General features: G+C 37.6%; 3 protein-coding genes across 4 annotated transcripts; 1 reads left to right on the plus strand and 2 right to left on the minus strand.

The window, feature by feature from the left end:
- The first annotated feature begins 2,518 nt into the window (after positions 1 to 2,518).
- Positions 2,519 to 4,472, plus strand: LOC113725168 (NADPH-dependent aldo-keto reductase, chloroplastic-like). Its single transcript, XM_027248168.2, has 5 exons — positions 2,519 to 2,699; positions 2,870 to 3,045; positions 3,418 to 3,661; positions 3,818 to 3,997; positions 4,126 to 4,472. The coding sequence occupies exons 1-5, from the start codon at positions 2,571 to 2,573 to the stop codon at positions 4,351 to 4,353; spliced, it is 957 nt and encodes a 318-aa protein (XP_027103969.1). The 5' UTR covers positions 2,519 to 2,570; the 3' UTR covers positions 4,354 to 4,472.
- A 245-nt stretch (positions 4,473 to 4,717) lies between these two features.
- LOC113725167 (uncharacterized) lies at positions 4,718 to 12,382 on the minus strand. Of its 2 annotated transcripts, XM_027248166.2 has the most exons (16): positions 11,907 to 12,378; positions 11,618 to 11,701; positions 11,078 to 11,151; positions 10,953 to 10,986; positions 10,496 to 10,554; positions 9,694 to 9,808; positions 9,576 to 9,613; positions 8,889 to 8,986; positions 8,755 to 8,810; positions 7,638 to 7,920; positions 7,454 to 7,554; positions 7,103 to 7,159; positions 6,450 to 6,515; positions 6,121 to 6,195; positions 5,375 to 5,462; positions 4,718 to 4,966 (listed from the first exon to the last, which is right to left on the minus strand). In XM_027248166.2, exons 1-15 carry the CDS (start codon positions 12,096 to 12,098, stop codon positions 5,409 to 5,411), a joined length of 1,386 nt encoding a protein of 461 aa, XP_027103967.1. In that variant the 5' UTR covers positions 12,099 to 12,378; the 3' UTR covers positions 4,718 to 4,966; positions 5,375 to 5,408. The 2 variants fall into 2 exon arrangements, with proteins under 2 accessions (XP_027103967.1, XP_027103968.1); XM_027248167.2 differs by lacking the exon at positions 6,450 to 6,515 and having other exon boundaries at positions 11,907 to 12,382.
- A 1,554-nt stretch (positions 12,383 to 13,936) lies between these two features.
- On the minus strand, positions 13,937 to 16,755 carry LOC113725169 (F-box protein At5g51370-like). The gene is made up of 2 exons (XM_027248169.2): positions 15,155 to 16,755; positions 13,937 to 14,721 (listed from the first exon to the last, which is right to left on the minus strand). The coding sequence occupies exons 1-2, from the start codon at positions 16,333 to 16,335 to the stop codon at positions 14,427 to 14,429; spliced, it is 1,476 nt and encodes a 491-aa protein (XP_027103970.1). The 5' UTR covers positions 16,336 to 16,755; the 3' UTR covers positions 13,937 to 14,426.
- Positions 16,756 to 17,513: the final 758 nt, after the last annotated feature.

Raw genomic sequence — 17,513 nt, forward strand, 5'->3', positions numbered from 1 at the left:
ATTTTTTGTTTTTTTACCACATCATAGCCTTGAAACATTGCTTTGGGGAGAGTGGCTTTAACTAATTTAGCCAATTTTACTTTTTTTTTTTTGGTGAATATTTCGCCCTTGACCTCTTGGGGGAAAAAGATGCTACTGGACTAGATAGTGCTAATAATTTAAGTGTTGACTTGTATTAGCTGATCTGACAACATTCATTAACGTATCTACTTGGGAATCAGTTGAAAACATCTGAATCCGTGATGGCTGATGATGCAGGAGGAGAGGAGACCCTATACAATGCTTTTTTTTGGCCAACTTCAACTGTTATATATAACCCTATACAATGCTTGGATAATACAGATGGGGACTTCCTAACGATTTCTTTGACTTTTAGAGCAAAGTCAACTCGGACTTTCGTTTGTCAACCGATTATGGTGTCTGTTACCGGCTTTCTGTTGAACGTATATACTATTCAGGTTTCGAAATTTTAAGGAATATTAGTTAAAGCACCGATATGTCTTTCCTTACAAGTTCGCATATTCATGATCATCATGGTCTATGTTCTATTCATGAGTTGCTCCAAATTGCGACTTAATATCCAGTTTCCTTCGCAAATTTACCATGCAGTTACAAAAATGTTTAACCAATTAAGCCGAAAAGGAAAAAAAAAAAAAAAATGGGAAGAAGAAGAAGGCCTCGGTTGATATCATAATTGATTTTGCAATTTCTTTTCCAAGGTTTTGATTGTCTTTTAGAACTTGAGCACGTAGCATTGACTTTGATGATCGATCTGTGTAGTCCATTCTACTAATTAGTAGTGTTTCTCTGACAATGACGGTTTTCCCCTGATTTTCCCTCGAGCTGGAAGTCAACTATTTGACTTTATTAGGTTTCTATGTGTCGCCACAGCACCCACCCTCCAGTTCTGCAACGTAATTACATAACACAAACTTATTGGGTAGTTTGGACACTTAGACTTGATTGGACACTTAGACTTGAGACGTTGACAATGCTTAATAAAATAGGAAGGATTCTAGCTTAGAGCATTAGTAATTAAAGAAGAATTTTGCTGAAGCAAGGCCACCTGGTCATCATGCTTGGGGCTGCAAACGAATCGAGCCGCTCGCGAGCTGTTGAGGCAAGGCCACCTGGTCATCATGCCTAGGGCTGCAAACGAATCGAGCCGCTCGCGAGCAGAACGAATCGAGCCGCTCGCGAGCGGCTCGAGTCAAGCTCGAGTCGAGCTCGAGCTCGAGCTCAGAATATTAAGCTCGTTAGCTCGCGAGCCGGCTTGCGAGTTTGGATATATATATATTTTTTTATTTTTTTTATTTAATAATAAAATTACGTATATTATATATATTTTTTTATTTTTTATTTTCATAGTAAAATTATGTATATATCCTTAATATTTTATTATTTATTAAAAAAAATATTATTTTATTTATTTTTTTAAAAATAAAAATAATTATTTTTTATTTTTTTTCGAGCTCGAGCTCGGCTCGACTGATTCGAGCAGAGCTCGAGCCGGCTCGTCGAGCTCGAACTCGATAAAATTTAGTCGAAACTCGGTTCGATTAGCTCAAAACTCGACTCGACTCGACTCGGTTCGTTTGCAACCCTATGCCTGAAGTGGGTTTCCTCCTCCGCAAATGATGGGCCTGGCAGCAACTGATGAAAAATCTGGTGGGAGGCGGTGGTTGTGGGCAATTAGTCGGCCATTGATGCCTACAGTCTAAATTATTCTATACGTAGTAAAAATGAAAATTCGACCATCTCATGACTACTTCATATTTCCCAACTCCATAAATGATGCATATAGCTAGGTGGCATTCATATCTTGAAAATGGCTTGTTAACTTGATTTACACATGTTGGACTGTATGCGTTTGGATTGCAATTTTTCTGTTATATTTTCCGTGAACACATTTTTCAATAATATTTTTATCTCGCATGTATCAAATCGTTACAGTAATTTTTTCTACAAAAAATTTAGAAAAATGCAATCCAAACAAATATGGAAGGGTTGAAAAGTGAACATAAAACTTTATTGTTGCTTGTCTAATGTCCTATCAGTTAAATTAGAATTGAGAGTTGGATTACATTATTGTAATTATGTATGATGGAAAAACATATCGAATGATTTTGGGGTAACTACTTGCCATGGCTAGTAGTTGCTGCTCCGACCTGACATAAATTCCTTCCATAACTTGAACCCATGTATACATGCTGTATTGGTATTGCATGTTTAACAAGATTCTTCGTTTAATGAAAGAATAGTTTGGAACGGGGTTGATACTTTGTAATGGATCTTTCCAGCCTCCATCTTGATATAGTTTTACCGTGTACTCCCTCGGGTCATTAATTATCATTTCTTTGTAAGATTACAGTCTAATTTTTACAAATGCTACTTGCTTCGGTGTCTTGATTGTATAAAGAAATACTACGTCATCAAGGTTTGACTTTTATGCATGACTGCCGTCTATATAAACCTCTGGGAAGTCAAAGCAACTTCATGCATTGTACTAGTACTGGAAGTGATCAGTGGAGAGGAGAAAACAAACAGAGAGGGCAAAGCAAAAAGAAAAAATGAGAAACATTTACATGAGGCAGGTGAGATTGAATAACGGCGTATGGATGCCGGTGGTTGGTTTGGGCACTTATTCCTCTGAAAATGATTCAGAGACTACTCAACAAGCGGTCCGAATGGCACTTCAGGTACAAAATTTGATTATCTCTGGTGCAGTTTTATAGTGCAATCCTGCACTATCATCAAAGCTAACCTTGATTTCATGTATTGGATGTAGAAGTTACTGAAAGAATTAGCACTTGATTGATATCTCAGTGCTTTTTTGATGACTGAAACTTGCTCTTCTACTGGTACGCAGATGGGGTACAGGCACTTTGATACTGCTAAGATATATGGCTCGGAGCCTGCCTTAGGAAATGCATTGAGGAGTGCAATTTCTGATAGGATGATTCAGAGAGAAGACGTCTTTGTTACATCTAAACTATGGAGCAGTGATCACCATGATCCCGTCTCTGCACTTGAGGAAACTCTCCAGTAAGTAACTGTTATTCATGGACTCATTATTTCCCTCTATTCTCAATCAACTCATGCATGGCGGTCATGCACAACGAGCACTCATGAGTCATAAGTGCTAAGTTTGTCAGAAATCCTTACTAGTCTTCACATCAAAAGACCGGGATTTTGTGGGTTACTCCTACAATATAGTTATAGTTGAAGCTGGCTTCGGCTGTATGTGATTATACGACAACTGACGCATGCAACAATGCAAATCTGCTACAGCATCGCGTTATTTCATGGTTGCAACTAAATTGGACTAGCTAGGACTACGACAAAGGCCAGACCAGCTTAGAATTGCTCCAATTTTGAAAGTGGTGCTAACGTCAATTTTAATCTGCATTAATTCAGGAAGCTCGGGTTGGAATATGTGGACCTATACTTGGTCCATTGGCCGGTGAAGTTGAAGCCTGGAGTTCTTAATCCAGTTCCCGGCGAAGAGGATTTCGATATACTAGACCTGGAGAGCACTTGGTTGGGAATGGAGAAATGCCTAGCAATGGGTTTGTGCAGGTGTATAGGGGTCAGCAATTTCTCCAGCAGGAAGGTTCAGCAAATTTTGGATTTTGCCACTGTGCCTCCTGCTGTCAATCAGGTATTTGCTTCTGCCACTCGAGTTGGGCTTCTACAATTTTTGTGCATGCATGGGGACATGAAAACAGGAACCAAAGAATGGAAGTTCTTTTATAACCCAAAGAATCGACAATCGAATATCTAATGCATTATTGAGTTTTTGTTGTCGGGAGAACAGGTGGAGATGCATCCGATGTGGAGGCAAAGAAAGCTAAGGGAGGTTTGCAGGAAACACAACATCCATGTCAGTGCATATTCCCCTCTTGGGGCACCTGGAAATTGCTGGGGATCAACGGCCGTGGTGGATCATCCCATCCTAAAATCTGTTGCCCTAAAACACAAAGCAACACCAGCTCAGGTGAGCCTTGGCCCTTCTTTAAGCGAGCGCTAGATTTCGGGGATTTTTTTTTCTTTCTCAAGTTGACTTTGGAGAATGATGATCAAAATTAAAAGGGATATTGTTCGCTTGTATTTGAGAATTGACAGGTTGCTCTAGCATGGGGCATGTCAAAAGGATCCAGTGTAATTGTGAAGAGCTTCAATCAGAGAAGAATGAAAGAGAACATAGGAGCCCTTCATTTGGCATTGGACGACTCTGATACTCTCAAAATTCAGAAGATGGAAGAATGGAAGATCATGAGGGGGGATTTTTTCACCAATGAAACAACCAGCCCCTATAGGACCATTCAGGATCTGTGGGACGATGAGATTTGAGGATTTTGTTTCTCTTTAGCTGTCATCTGATCGGATATTCCGTGAAACCCTTGAGAAATTCCTAATACCTTTCGAAGCACGACTACATATAATTTATAAAAGCAAGTTGTTCCCATAAAGGGCAAATATGGATCCCATTCTGTGTGAATAAGAGATCAAATTGACTAGAACCTACCCCCAAGAATGTACTTCCTGGAAATTGTGATATAATTCACCAAAAATTAAGATAGAACAGGACCAAGTGTTTCAAGTTTGGAAAACTACATCCATTCGCTAAATTATGTTGATTAAGCAGCAAAAGTGATTCATGATGTCATTGTTTCGACGGCAATAAGCTTAGGAGAGAAAAACAAGCCAAGAAAAGTTGGAAAGAACCATTGTTATGGACATGGATCAATGGTCAAATATGGAGTTTGGATGATCAATTCTATTACAAATCTTTAATTACAGCAAAATTTTTGGGGCAGCATGCAAACACTTCCCATGATTTACAAATTAAACAGAAGAATTTTTCAATTTATCCATTTGATATCTCTCGGCAGATAGATCTCCATGCTTTTGAGCAGCTTTGTTCACGGGTTCGGTCTTGACCAGCATTTGTGCATAAAAGTCCCTGATAACACAAAGATCACACGTTTCCTTAAATGTCCGATGAAATTATGAACTTGTCATGAATGGAAATTTAAAAAACTTTGTCTTAGGTAAGATAAATTTTGGTAATGGAACAGAGATAAAGGGTTATACAAACCAACAAGCACAAGCCATGTTGCAATGTAATAGGGAAAAACTGCAACACTAGATAAATTCAGTTCGCGTGCCGGAAATAAATGAATGCAAAGTTACAGAAATTGCCTTAACAGAGCCCATTCACAATAAGACTGCTCAACTCAACCACAGTCAGATGCGCAGTCAGAAAAATTGCCTTCAATTATCATCAAAGTTCACAAGCCTGTGTGTGTGTGTGTGTGTAACTTGTCCAATAAACAATGTAAAAAAAATTATTAGAGATATCAAAGCATACCATTTGTTATTTGGTCATGCTCGAACTTTACAGTTTAATTTCCAGAAGCCTCTCCACTGCTACTCGTAGATATGCCTTGCTCAATGCACTGTTCAAAGCAGAAAAAGGAAAGGAATATATTCAGAATAAATTAATCACAAGCAAAATGATCACTATGGATACTGTTTGTGTGATTTTTTCTCTATAGCTCCGTCGGATGTTTCTACCACATTTAGGATTGTACAAGATGAATAGTCGGTCAAGCAATAAGAGAACTCCCAAAAGTTAACAGTATAGCCTAAAGCAACGGAAAATGCTCAACAACAATGGAACAGATGCGGTGGATCCACCAGAAAAATAATTCTCGTGTTCTTCAAAGAGCACTAAGGTTTCGGAGGGAATGAAAAAAAAATCAAGGGATAATGATGCCCACTTGGCCACTGTCGCACTCCCAAACAACCATCCAAAGAAGCAACAATTTGAAGCTGAACAGATTTTCACTACAAATATGCAGTAAAGTTCGGTTTCTGGCTTCAATTTATAAGAGGGATGGAAAATCATGGCGGCATAAGATTCTATCCTCCAGCTTCTGAAAAGTACTTAAAAAGCCAATGACCTTTTGGTCTTTGATATAGCTCTAGTATCATCCAACAGAACCCACCAATGTAGCTTCAAAAGCTATTGAAATTAACCAGTGAATGAAACAACACGTATTATCTGCTTAAAACATGCAAACAAAGATTGGTATTATTGATTAAACTACAAACCTGAAGAAGATAATTGTGCAGCCAATCAAGTGTTTGCGGAAATGTTGTTGCTGATATGTTGACAACTGTCAAACCCTGATAACAAGGAGGGAGAAGGGTGGACAGTGATGAGAAAGAATATGAATATTATCATAGTTGGATTACAAGACATCGAGAAACTAGTAGAAATCAACAAACATGCACATTCTTTTTTGTGAATGCATGAGCAAATTGCAGAACAAATACACCATTCTGTACCATTCTTACTGCTGCATGACAACAGGTAATTTGTTTTACATCCAAACAGATGGATATGAAAACCAAACAAGACAGAAAGGGAATGAGCTCACCAATGACTTGAATGAACATAGATAATCCTGAATTGTTTTCAAGTTGCTAATCAGCTTATCTTTATCCTGGATTAGGTATAAAATGAAAGTCAGTCGCCCCAAAAAAAGAAAAAAAAAGTCACTGTAGACGGGCATGGTCAAAAGTAGGGGTGCAAACGAGCCGAGCTCGAGTTAATTTTGTGAAGCTTGAACTCGAGCTCGAGCTCGACGAGCTCAAAATATCAAGCTCGAGCTCGAGCTTAAAAAATAAAAAAATAATTATTTATTTTTAAAAATGAATAAAATAATAATTTTTTTAACAAATAATAAAATATTAGGGATATATATGTAATTTTACTATTAAAATAAAAAATAAAAAATAAAAAATAAATATATAATTGAGCTCGCGAGCGGCGAGCTTAATGTTTTTGAGCTCGAGCTCGAGCTCGAGATCGACTTAATTGGCTCGAGCTCGACTCGAACTCAATATTGACGAGCTCGAGTCGAGCTCGTATTCGAGCAGCTCGCGATCGGCTCGCGAGCGGCTCGATTAGCGAAACACCCCTAGTCAAAAGGAAATCCAGGTCAACAGAAGGAAATCTAGAGAGTTAATAATATAGCATATGTAAAAAATAACTCTTCTTAGCTGAGAAGGGTTGGTACGAATTTGAAACCTGAATTTGGCATTTCCCATTACTTGTCCGAGTGCATATCCACTCCTCCAGTAAGGCCTAGTAAAAAGGAAAAAAATCTTCGTCAGTACTTGATACACTAGTACTAGAGAGGGAAAAAATTACTATAACACAATCACACCTCTCAAGAACTTGAAATATTTTCAGTACATACTTTTTTAAACAAATAGAAGATATTGCAAAACAGTACAACAGGTGAAGAATAAAAGGAAGCTTGTCCAACATGTTTTATTACTCCAAAAATCCAAAGTTTTAGGACAATCAAATCTTTTCCTTCAATAAATTAATTTCTCATCATGGAACATGCAAAAATAAAAAGGAAATTTTCCACACCTTGTGATCAAAGTCAGCCATCTTTAGGACTATTGGAATGATAATTGGCCGTGGACCAGATTTTTCTTTTCTATCATCTGCCAGATCCTTAATTGTCTCAACTGCATAAAGAGAAAAGGAGATGCTCAAATTCTATGGGGGAAATAAAGTGATAAATACGTTCCAAACAGCAACAAAGAATAACCTTTCTTCTCAGGATTAATTCCAAGAATATCCAAAGCTTTGATAAGTCCTGAAACTTTAATCAGCTGATCAGCAGATGTTTCTTCCCCCAAGGTTACATTCCCAGGACAGGAGTACTTATTTTCTTCCTGACTATCTTGTGATACTGTAGAATTGCAGACAGTTTTTATTCCATCTTTGCAGTCTCCCTTCGAAGGCTTTGACTCTTCGTCTTTTGTTGGCATCTGATTTAACAACTTATTGTCATCATCCATGAGGTATATGCTAGGATCCAAATGCATTCCCTGCGTTTTTACAAACATTGAATGTTAGCTAAACCATGTGCAAGAAAATATAAACCAAACATTTAATGATTTTCTCAACAGATTAATCGACAGCATATCGATACTTAGCACAACCACTTTTCATGCTGTTCTCCTAACTTATTACAAGAAAATGACACAGCCAGCATTACTGTACAACATGATGCTAAATTAACCAAAACAAGTTTTCTACTCTTTTTCACCCGTCGCTGCAGCATGCTATTTCCTCAATCAAAATTTTCTCCAACAGCTCTGCCAATCACCAATTCAAAAATCTTCAATGAATTACACCAATTGCCTCATGAAGTTGAGGCTGAAGTGAAACTTGTACTTTTTAATTGTTACAACTTGATTTAGTGATGAACACTGCTGTGCTGATAAAGGGGGTAACAGGAAATGCAGTGGCATCCTTCTTGTAATAACTTAGGGTTGATTACACCCAGGTCCCACCTAAACCTCGGAAAAAATTCCTTCTCAAATTGGCAGCCATAAGATCCTTCAACTTCTCTTCCATGCCAAATTCTGAAGCCAAAAGGATTTCTGAAAGGCCAAACAAGTATCTCAGCTCAGCTAAGATGCCTACATTCATCTGTCTAAGGCAATTCATTCTGTCTTGTAATAGATTTAGATAATGTGCATCCATTAATACGTCATACACTTGCTGATTTTCACATTGAACATCAAAGTGTATAATAGAACTTTGTTTCCAAATAACCTAAAAAGAGGGTAAATCTAAAAAAATCCCAAGGAAACACATAGGAACTGGCAATGTTAAAGCATAAAAGACATAATTTAGTTTCAGCATGGAACAATTACCTCAATAATAATTGGTTTACCATCTTTCATTGCTTTCCTCAAGTCACCAGCCAAACCTACATGGCAACGCTGATAAGATCAAATGGGTCATTTTATTTTAAAATAGTAAATTATGCAGGTACTTGTCGAGTTACCTTTCTGAACTACTCTGCACTCTCTACAAAACTCAGTTATAAGTTCCTCGGAGGAGCTGAAATCTCGTGCCCAAACATGGGAAGATGCCAATGGTGCACTGAGACAATGTCAAATTTGCACAAGTAATTCAATGACATTAAGAGGAACCACAAATAATTAGATCTCATAGAGTGGCAAAGTTAAGGAGATGGAATGCTAAAAAAATAGTCACTCAGTGAGAAAAAGGGCATGCATCTCTTTGTAAAGTAAGGAATCTGAGCTAAAAAGACAAGTTTAGGTTAATGCATTTTGTAATTAGACAAAAGATCCAAAATGCTGAAGGTTATCTAGTATTCAGATCATAGCGATTACGCATGGTGCTAAAATAGCTCCTCAACAGAATGCTTCAACAGCAGTGAAAAAACAACAGCCATATGCCTAGTTATCTCAGATTTAATCATGGGCCAAGCTGCTCCATAATTTTCAAAAAACTATGTAGAAATTCTGAAAAAACTTTCACATGTTGCTCACTGAATTACATGCATTCTTGAACTCAAATCAAATCTACTGACAATTGTAAATGCTGTTACAGATAAGGGAAAACCAACATGCAACAGGTTGTTTAACAATGTGAATCATCTATTGCGAACTAAATTAATCTGAATGTCAGATATTTAACAAAATCAAGGTTCAAGAAGGTAACATACTCTGTTGACGTGCGTAGTAACTCATAAACCATGTCGGTCTGAAACATCAGAAAATAAAGGAATGAGCATAAATCTGAAACAAAAGTTAATAGTTCACTGATGGAAAATGTTTGATTACCTGTAACACATTTGGCAGGTTTAGTCTTTGTGCAAGTTGAGTAGCAATAGTAGACTTCCCAACAGATGCCGTACCACATACAAGAATAACAAGAGGAACCCTCTGATGATGAAATCTAACAAGTCAGAGAGGCCAAAAAGTGAAACAGCATTAGTAACAATTCCTCAGTCATACAATTTTAACTTTTTATTTGACCTTCATAGGTGAAGTCTTTTCTCTCTACTTACTCTCATTGTTTCTGTGACATAGACAAGAAATAAATGAGAAAAATTTTATGCACTTCAGCTCTTTCTCCCTCACAAATTTCAGTGAGTAAGGTAATATTATTTGCAATACTAACCCCAAATGAAAATTTTGCTTGCATGTGTGTGTGGAAGAGGGAGAGGGAGAGAGAGCAGGAGAGAGAGAGAGAGATGACCGCAGTGTTTCAAAACTAGGTAAAATATTTTATTTTGTTGAAAATAAATCATCTAGTTTCAAGTTGAAATGAAATTGTTTTGAGTCTTAATAACAAGAGTGTAGCAATTTTTCTATTAGAGTGAGTACAGTTTGACTCTCTGCAATAGCGTCTTGTCATATACAATGAGGAGTCACTATTCAGTGACGTTAAAAAGTCGAAAATAAATATATACACCAAGATGTGCTATATAGTGCTGAACAATGAAAAGGATTTTACGTTCACCTTAAGAAAACTACTAGAAAAAACTAGATCCTCCCAAAACATTCAATAACTGATTTCTATATTACAGAAACAAAGAAAGGAAGAATAACTAAATAGAGGAACGGAAGAAAGAGCACCAACCTCGTCATCATCTTATAGCGGTTAATATACTCTGCTCCATAACCACGTCGCTTCATAAGCTGTAAATAGAGTTCAAAATAAGTTTCATGTTTTAGCAAGAGAAAAGCCTCAAAATATCATAAGTGACGCAAGAGAGATGGAACAAATAAAGACAAGCTCCCATGAATGGTTGATCTTCAGAAGTGATTCAAGTACACATCTAACTTTACATTATACAGACAGAGAAGTTGATCCAAGGGGTCAAGGAATGACAAAAGCATAGTGCATTTAAGTCTTCTTAAAGTCCAGTCTAGGATAGTCAAGCATTCTCGTTCTTAAAAAGATATGCCTGGACCAAACATGTCCAAACAATGAAAAAGTAAACACAATACTATCATCCTTGAGTGCACTTTAACCACGGTACAATTACAATATGCACACACACACACATGCAAACGGGAAAAAAGAGAGAATATACCTTGAACAAATTTGCTTCCAGGTCCGATTGGGAGCTGGAGAACAAAAACTTGGATGAAATGGTCTTGAGATGGCAGAGAAATAACAGAAGCAAAAATGGAAAATGAGAAAGAGATAAAAACATACACATCCAAAAGGCTATTGTCTATGAGAAGCTTTTTAAGCTCAAGAGCAATTTTGATTGCCACATGATTGGGAATCTGCAAGCAAAGCCATAGAGCCATCAGTATAAAACTTCTATTAATTTTATTCAATCTGAATTTAACTCCACTTAGGTTAAACTCAGAAGTAAGAATTTGAGAAACATAAGAATAAACAAAAAGTTCATCTGCAAAAGCCAGAAAAAAGACTTTAACAAATTAAGGGTAGTAGTCAATCTACAACGTAATTACACAACATAACATAAGCGCACCAGTCTAACCCGAAAAGGGAAAATAAAGGGGGAAAAAAAAAGTTTTCTTCATGATATGATCCACACTAAGGTTGTCAAGAAAACCGAAAAACTTCAAAGCACCAATCTTTCCCAAAGAAGTCTGTTAACATTCTCTCAGGCATTCTTGCTTTATAACATCAGACGGTGATTGACGAAAAACCAAAATCCCCAAAAGATATAAAAGCAAAAGAATGAAAATTTTCACAAGAAAGGAGAAGTGGAGAAGTTTGGACCTTTGTGACAGTGAGCATTCTGCTAAGCAAGAACCTGGAGAGAACGTAATAGTGATCGGCATTATCACCCAACCAAACCTTCACCTGCAATAATAATAAAAAAGACAAAGAAACACCGGTACCAATTTTTAGAAAGACGGAATATCCTTTTTTTTTTTTTGTTGGTTTTCTCGAATGAATAAAAGGGCCCCTGTTTCTTTAATTTACTTTAATTTCAAGGGCCCCTGTTTCTTGATCATATCAGTGGATTAACAATCCAAGCAAAAGGGCACCAGTATTAAAAGAGGACCTTAACAAAATCGTATTTGGAAGAGCCGCCGCGACTGGGGGTTCGGACTATAGGCCTAGCATCAGTGGAAGACCTTCTTGGTCTCATCACACTCAGCTCATCATCGTCATCATCATCGTAGTCTGGATAGTCATCTCGTTCATATCCGTCACTAGGGCCGCCTACTACTCCCACACTTTTACCCTTCTTCATCTCGTTCAATCTTCTCCCGCTGAGATTATATATGCGATTTTTATCACTTCACTTCCTCTCAAGAAACTGAAGCAATGGTCATAATGATGCAATGCTATTACACTACTATTTTACACTACTAAGTGTCTGGAGAAAAAGCCAAAAGATGATCCCTCCTTCGGGGCACTGGAACTGCAGAAATCCGTGTATTCTAGGATCGGATCTTTCTTTCCCTTTTTTGTTGTCGAAAAGAATTTCGGGGGCGTTTTACGGTTTTTGTCCTATTCCCTTCCCTTTTTCCCCTTCTTTTTCTCGTTTTTGAAACAAAATCCTAATTGTCTGTTTTTTCTCTTGTTTTGTTTTTGTTTTTTTTTCTTTTGTCTTTTGGCCTTTTTAATACTGTCTTGTTTGGATGATAAATTTTCTCCAAAAAAAATTTTATATTTTTTATTAACACATTTATCAATAACTTTTTTATTTTATATATTTCAAATCGTTACAGTATGATTTTTTTTTTAACAAATAGCTAGTTTGGGAGTTCAGATTTCAAAGGAATAGAAAAGAAAGGAAGGAAAATGTGGACTTTTCACGTTTGGGAGATTTAAGTGAGACGGAAAAGAAAAGAAACGAACGGATCTTGAAGAGAAGCCAAGTGCTACTACCGTGCAAAATTTTTCTGACCAAAACGGGCGGAAAGCGAAGGAAAACTGATGGAAGCTTACAATTTTTTTTTTATCCTTTCTTTTCTCACATAACTTACCCTTTCTCTTCTTTTCTTTTCTATCCTCAACTCACAAACTAACTAAAAACTTCAAAAAATAACAACATGCAAAGCCATTCGTGCCTGCATGGCCAAGTAATTAAGAGGTCGGTGGCATGGCATTGATTTGGCCCGGATCCGTGTACAATTTGCATTATGCTTTGTACAACATATTTCTACATAGGGAATTTTTTTTTTTTTTATTTTAATGTTGGCTAGAAAAAGGGTTGGGGTTCCGACTCCGGGCGGCTACTGACTACCTCCGTCCGGACGGACAAGCCCATTATGACAGAACATTCGAAGTATAATGACGCTGTCTAAAGGAAATCGTTCATTTTCTATTATGACATAGTCGTCTCTCCCATAGTTTGTTTTGTTTTGTTTTGTTTTTTTCACTTAAGTGTATCCCAATCTTTCGGGCAGATTAATCTCCTAATACGGTATAGAACCTTACTCGAAGTCGAAGGACGCATAACGAGATAGCAAGCAGAAATTGATTACAGGACCTGTATGAAGAACTAGCCGGACTACCCACAGAAGCCTCTTCCTTTCTGAAGTTCACTCTTCTCTTGCACGTCAATGAAGAACATAAGATTAGATTCATTTTCATAATTTGCAGCCACTCCAAAATGACATGCTCGAGTAAGACCCACCTCATAACTGTATGGACTTGAGATGCCATGTTACACCCTAAACATCGAATTTTCCTTTTAAGCAGAAAAAAAATAGAGAGGATCTTGGCAGGGTCATCGTGGTTAACATTTTAATCTGGATTAGCATATGCTGAGCGTTCCTTGAGACACTTGCAGACTAGTCTTAAGATGCATCTGCCTGCATAACCCTTTTAGCCATATTAATTATCACGCTATCCACGATGTGTGCTACATCACAGCTGCGATAATAGACATCAAGGTGTGCTTGCACTTGCAGTGGTGGAGAATTTTACAATCAGGAGTATACCCCTATTTGAAAACAGGTGGAGACAGCAATTCTTTCAAGTAAAGCCAATCAGAAAGTAGAGACAGCAATTCATACCGATTTGGAGGATTCACAGGCTAGCTTACCTACTAAGTAAAGCCAATCATTCAAGCGGAGGATCTAAACTGCAATAGTGCTCTTTATGCACTAGTAAATCCAACTTATTAGCAATTCATACAAGTCACAGTCTACAAAATAAGGAAAAAGTTTATGCAGTACTAAGTAAGAAGGCACAAGCAGCCCCACACTTGTTGGGACTGTTAAGCTGAACCGTCTGCATAATGGTAGTATTGAAATTGGACAACATTATACAGAGGGGAATAAGCTATAAAATACAAAACAGCGAAAAAGTTCATACTAAGAAGGTACAAGCACTTCTAAATCTGTTGTGATTGCCGAGTTGAAGCAGCTGCATAATGGTGGCTTTCAACAACATTGTACAAAAAGGGAATAAGCTTTCCCCGGTACAGAGAGAAGAAAGAGTCTTTACATGTTTACAACAACCTGTCACGTCTTCTGCATAAGAAAGCAATGATAAACATGCAAATGGATGAGAAATATCGTTAGTACAACAAGATGACAGGAGCCCAAGTTGTCTAATGTCATTAACGCTAAGCACCAGTAAGTGCCTTCCAGTCACACGTCTTCTTAAAAAATTTGGCACCCCTTTTTCCCATTCTACTCCCTACAAGATTAGCTGAAAGAAGAGATTTTGTATCTGGTCTCCACTGCAGGTCTTTCAAAGTAGAAAACAAATACGAAAGCACAGGAGATATCTCAGTATCCTTTATTTTGTTACACGATACTACTCTAAGACTCTGAATCTCCATCCAGGAAATAACCACCAACTCTAGACCAGCTGTTGTTAGCACCGGACAACCTTCCAAAGACAGCAACTTCACACTCCTGCAAACAAGATCCCGTGAATTGAACGTCTGATAACATGATTCTTCTTCACAAACTAACAGATTCTTGAAGCAAAATATCTTTTTTGATATGCTTATGATGAAAAATGCTTGAAACCAGGTTACTATTCTGGTATCTTCTCGTTTTCTAAATTGGTATAAAGGCCAAATCAACTTCACTATCATTAGTCTTCTAAAACTTCAAGTCAAAAATGTCTTTAAGACAGTGACTATTATATTTACATGTACACTGGACTAACTAGACTAGTCCTGCATATTAAAATTCTAAGTCAAGAATGTTGCAATGCAGCAGGGAGAAAGAGGAATGCTGGAACCTGCAACTAAATTCACAGGGAGGGACTCAAAAAAAAAAAAAAAAAGAAACTACTTCAACAGGGAGGGAACGGTAAGATAAACGGGGAGAAGAATGCTACCTCAGATCAGTTGTAATGCTGAAAATATCATTGTTCAAGCCCCAACAGTTTTTGAAAATAATATCCTTCACTCCTTGACAGACAACAAACAATGCCCTGACACTCTGCTTATCCCGCAACTGACATTTCTCGAAGTGCAACCTTTCAAGTGTTGGACAAGATCCCAGATGTTCATGAGGTCCTGGATTCAGATCAATAGTCTTACAAGATAAAAACCTTAAAGTCTTTAAATTCTCACAATAAGAAAGAGCTGCTAACCATCCATCCTCCATCTTATGATCACAAAAAGTCAACTCTTCAAGCATTTGACAACACTGTCCAATAGCTCGAATCCCGTCATAGCTCCCCTGGCATCCATTCAACTCCAGCTTGACCAACCTCTTACAACCTTGAGCCAAAATAGTCAACCCCACATCTGAAACCACTGAGCTATAAAAACCATCGATATCTGCAATCAATCTCAATATCTGTAAATTCTGAAATGCTGCAATCCCGCGAAGAACCCGATCATTACACCTATGCAACTCCAATTCTTGGAGGGTTGGACACTCCTCAGCCACACTCAACAGCCCCATCTCACTAGCATTCAGCACCACAAGCCTCCTCAAATTTGGACATCCATTAGCTAAATTCCTCAAGCCCAGGTCAATTTCATCGGCATGTAGCATAAATCTTTCACAAGCAAGAGAGCCTTTGGGCTCAGTATCAGTGTCGACGTAAAAAGATGCAACCTTGTGAGTGCATAAAATACCCGAGTTTCGGGGCGACGTTAGAGACCCTTCAACTAAATCAACATGAACAAGATTTGGGAATCTGACAAATAAGCGACTCGATACAAGAAAGTTCCAATCAAGAAGCTTTACAGACTTTACAAGTCGGCCTTGAAGATTCAGCCACCTTTTGGATACGAGGGAATTGGAATTCCTCTGTGAATCAGGAAGCTTTGAGAGGATTTGGAGAAGGATTTCATCAGGAAGGAGTGAGGTTTTATCAGAGACAAGTTCAGGGAAAGTGAAGCCTTCGGTCTTGTGTGGTCGCGGGGTCAATAGAGAAGGGGTTTGGGGCTGTTTGGTAAGAGATTGGAGGCGCATGGTAAATAAGACATTGTTGAGAACTTTCTTGTTCTTGATCCACAGCTTCAATGGAGAGTTACCATTTGGTTTCTCAGGAGAACACGACATCGTTTCAGCGCACTCTGTCTGCTACTGCGGCTGCTTTCAGCGTCAAATTGAAAGGGCTCAATGTGGTTTCTCAGCCCACTGCATCACTTACTTCTGTTCTGCCTATTCAAAATCTTCTTATTCAGAGTTGCTTTTCCTCTCTCTCTCTCTCTCTCTGTTTGGTGGAAGCAGAAAACAAGCTGAATTTCAGCATCTGATCCATTTTTCCTTGTTTCATTTTCTCTCGTATCCTTTATTTTCTTTGTCTGGCTTTTGTTGCTGTAGCTAACGGTCTTCTAGGAGTGGGGTCAAAGGCAAGAAATTTTTAATCAAAATATCATCTGTTGTGGCAATTCAAGAATTTGAATTGGGCGGTCCTTTAGATTAGATGTTAGAAAGGTAGCCCCATCGGGAAATGGAAACGGCAATCAAAGTGAAACGAAAGGCCAGTAGGCCCAGTACAGAAAACGTTTATTTACCTTTTTAAAGATTTTTCTTTTCTTTGTCATAAAGGTTTTATTTTTTTTGTCTAACTATTACTCCTCCTCCGTTCCATTGAAAATATTTTATTTTTTATTTTAAAATATTTAATCTGTTGAAAAAATTTAAACAATTTTTTGTTTCGCTTTCTATATAACCTCTCCCTTCAATTATATACATGTTACTATTTAAATTTAAAATTTGATTTTGTGAAAGATAAAATTAAAAAAAAAAACACAAATATCACAATCAAACACATTATTTTTAAAATATTGGATTCTCGAAATAGAACCAAATAATTGGAACGGATAGAATACTACCGTAGTACTACACTATTTGTCATGCAATAATGTGCATTGTGTACTGCGTAATAAAAAGGGGACTTATTGGCAATTTGACACACCAATTACATTTTATGTTAAAAGAATTCCAGTATGCCCGTTGTAAATTATTCCAACGATTGTTCACTTGTTTACCAAAAACTAACCCCCTTTAACATTAAAACTTTTACCAAAAATACGGCCAAACAAAATCGGTGCAAAATCAGTTATTAGTTAGACTGAACTACAAAGATCCCAAATAGGCATTGATGGAAACGAATCATGGATTGCCGTCCATGTTGCATCGAAATGACTTGTTTGCTTAAAAGGAATGCAGCAATGGCTTTGGTGGTGACATTGACAAATCAGGGATGCAGATTTTCCTAATGAACTCGATAA

The sequence above is a fragment of the Coffea arabica genome, chromosome 2c (genome assembly GCF_036785885.1).
Source record: "Coffea arabica cultivar ET-39 chromosome 2c, Coffea Arabica ET-39 HiFi, whole genome shotgun sequence".
NCBI classification, from domain to species: Eukaryota; Viridiplantae; Streptophyta; class Magnoliopsida; order Gentianales; family Rubiaceae; genus Coffea; species Coffea arabica.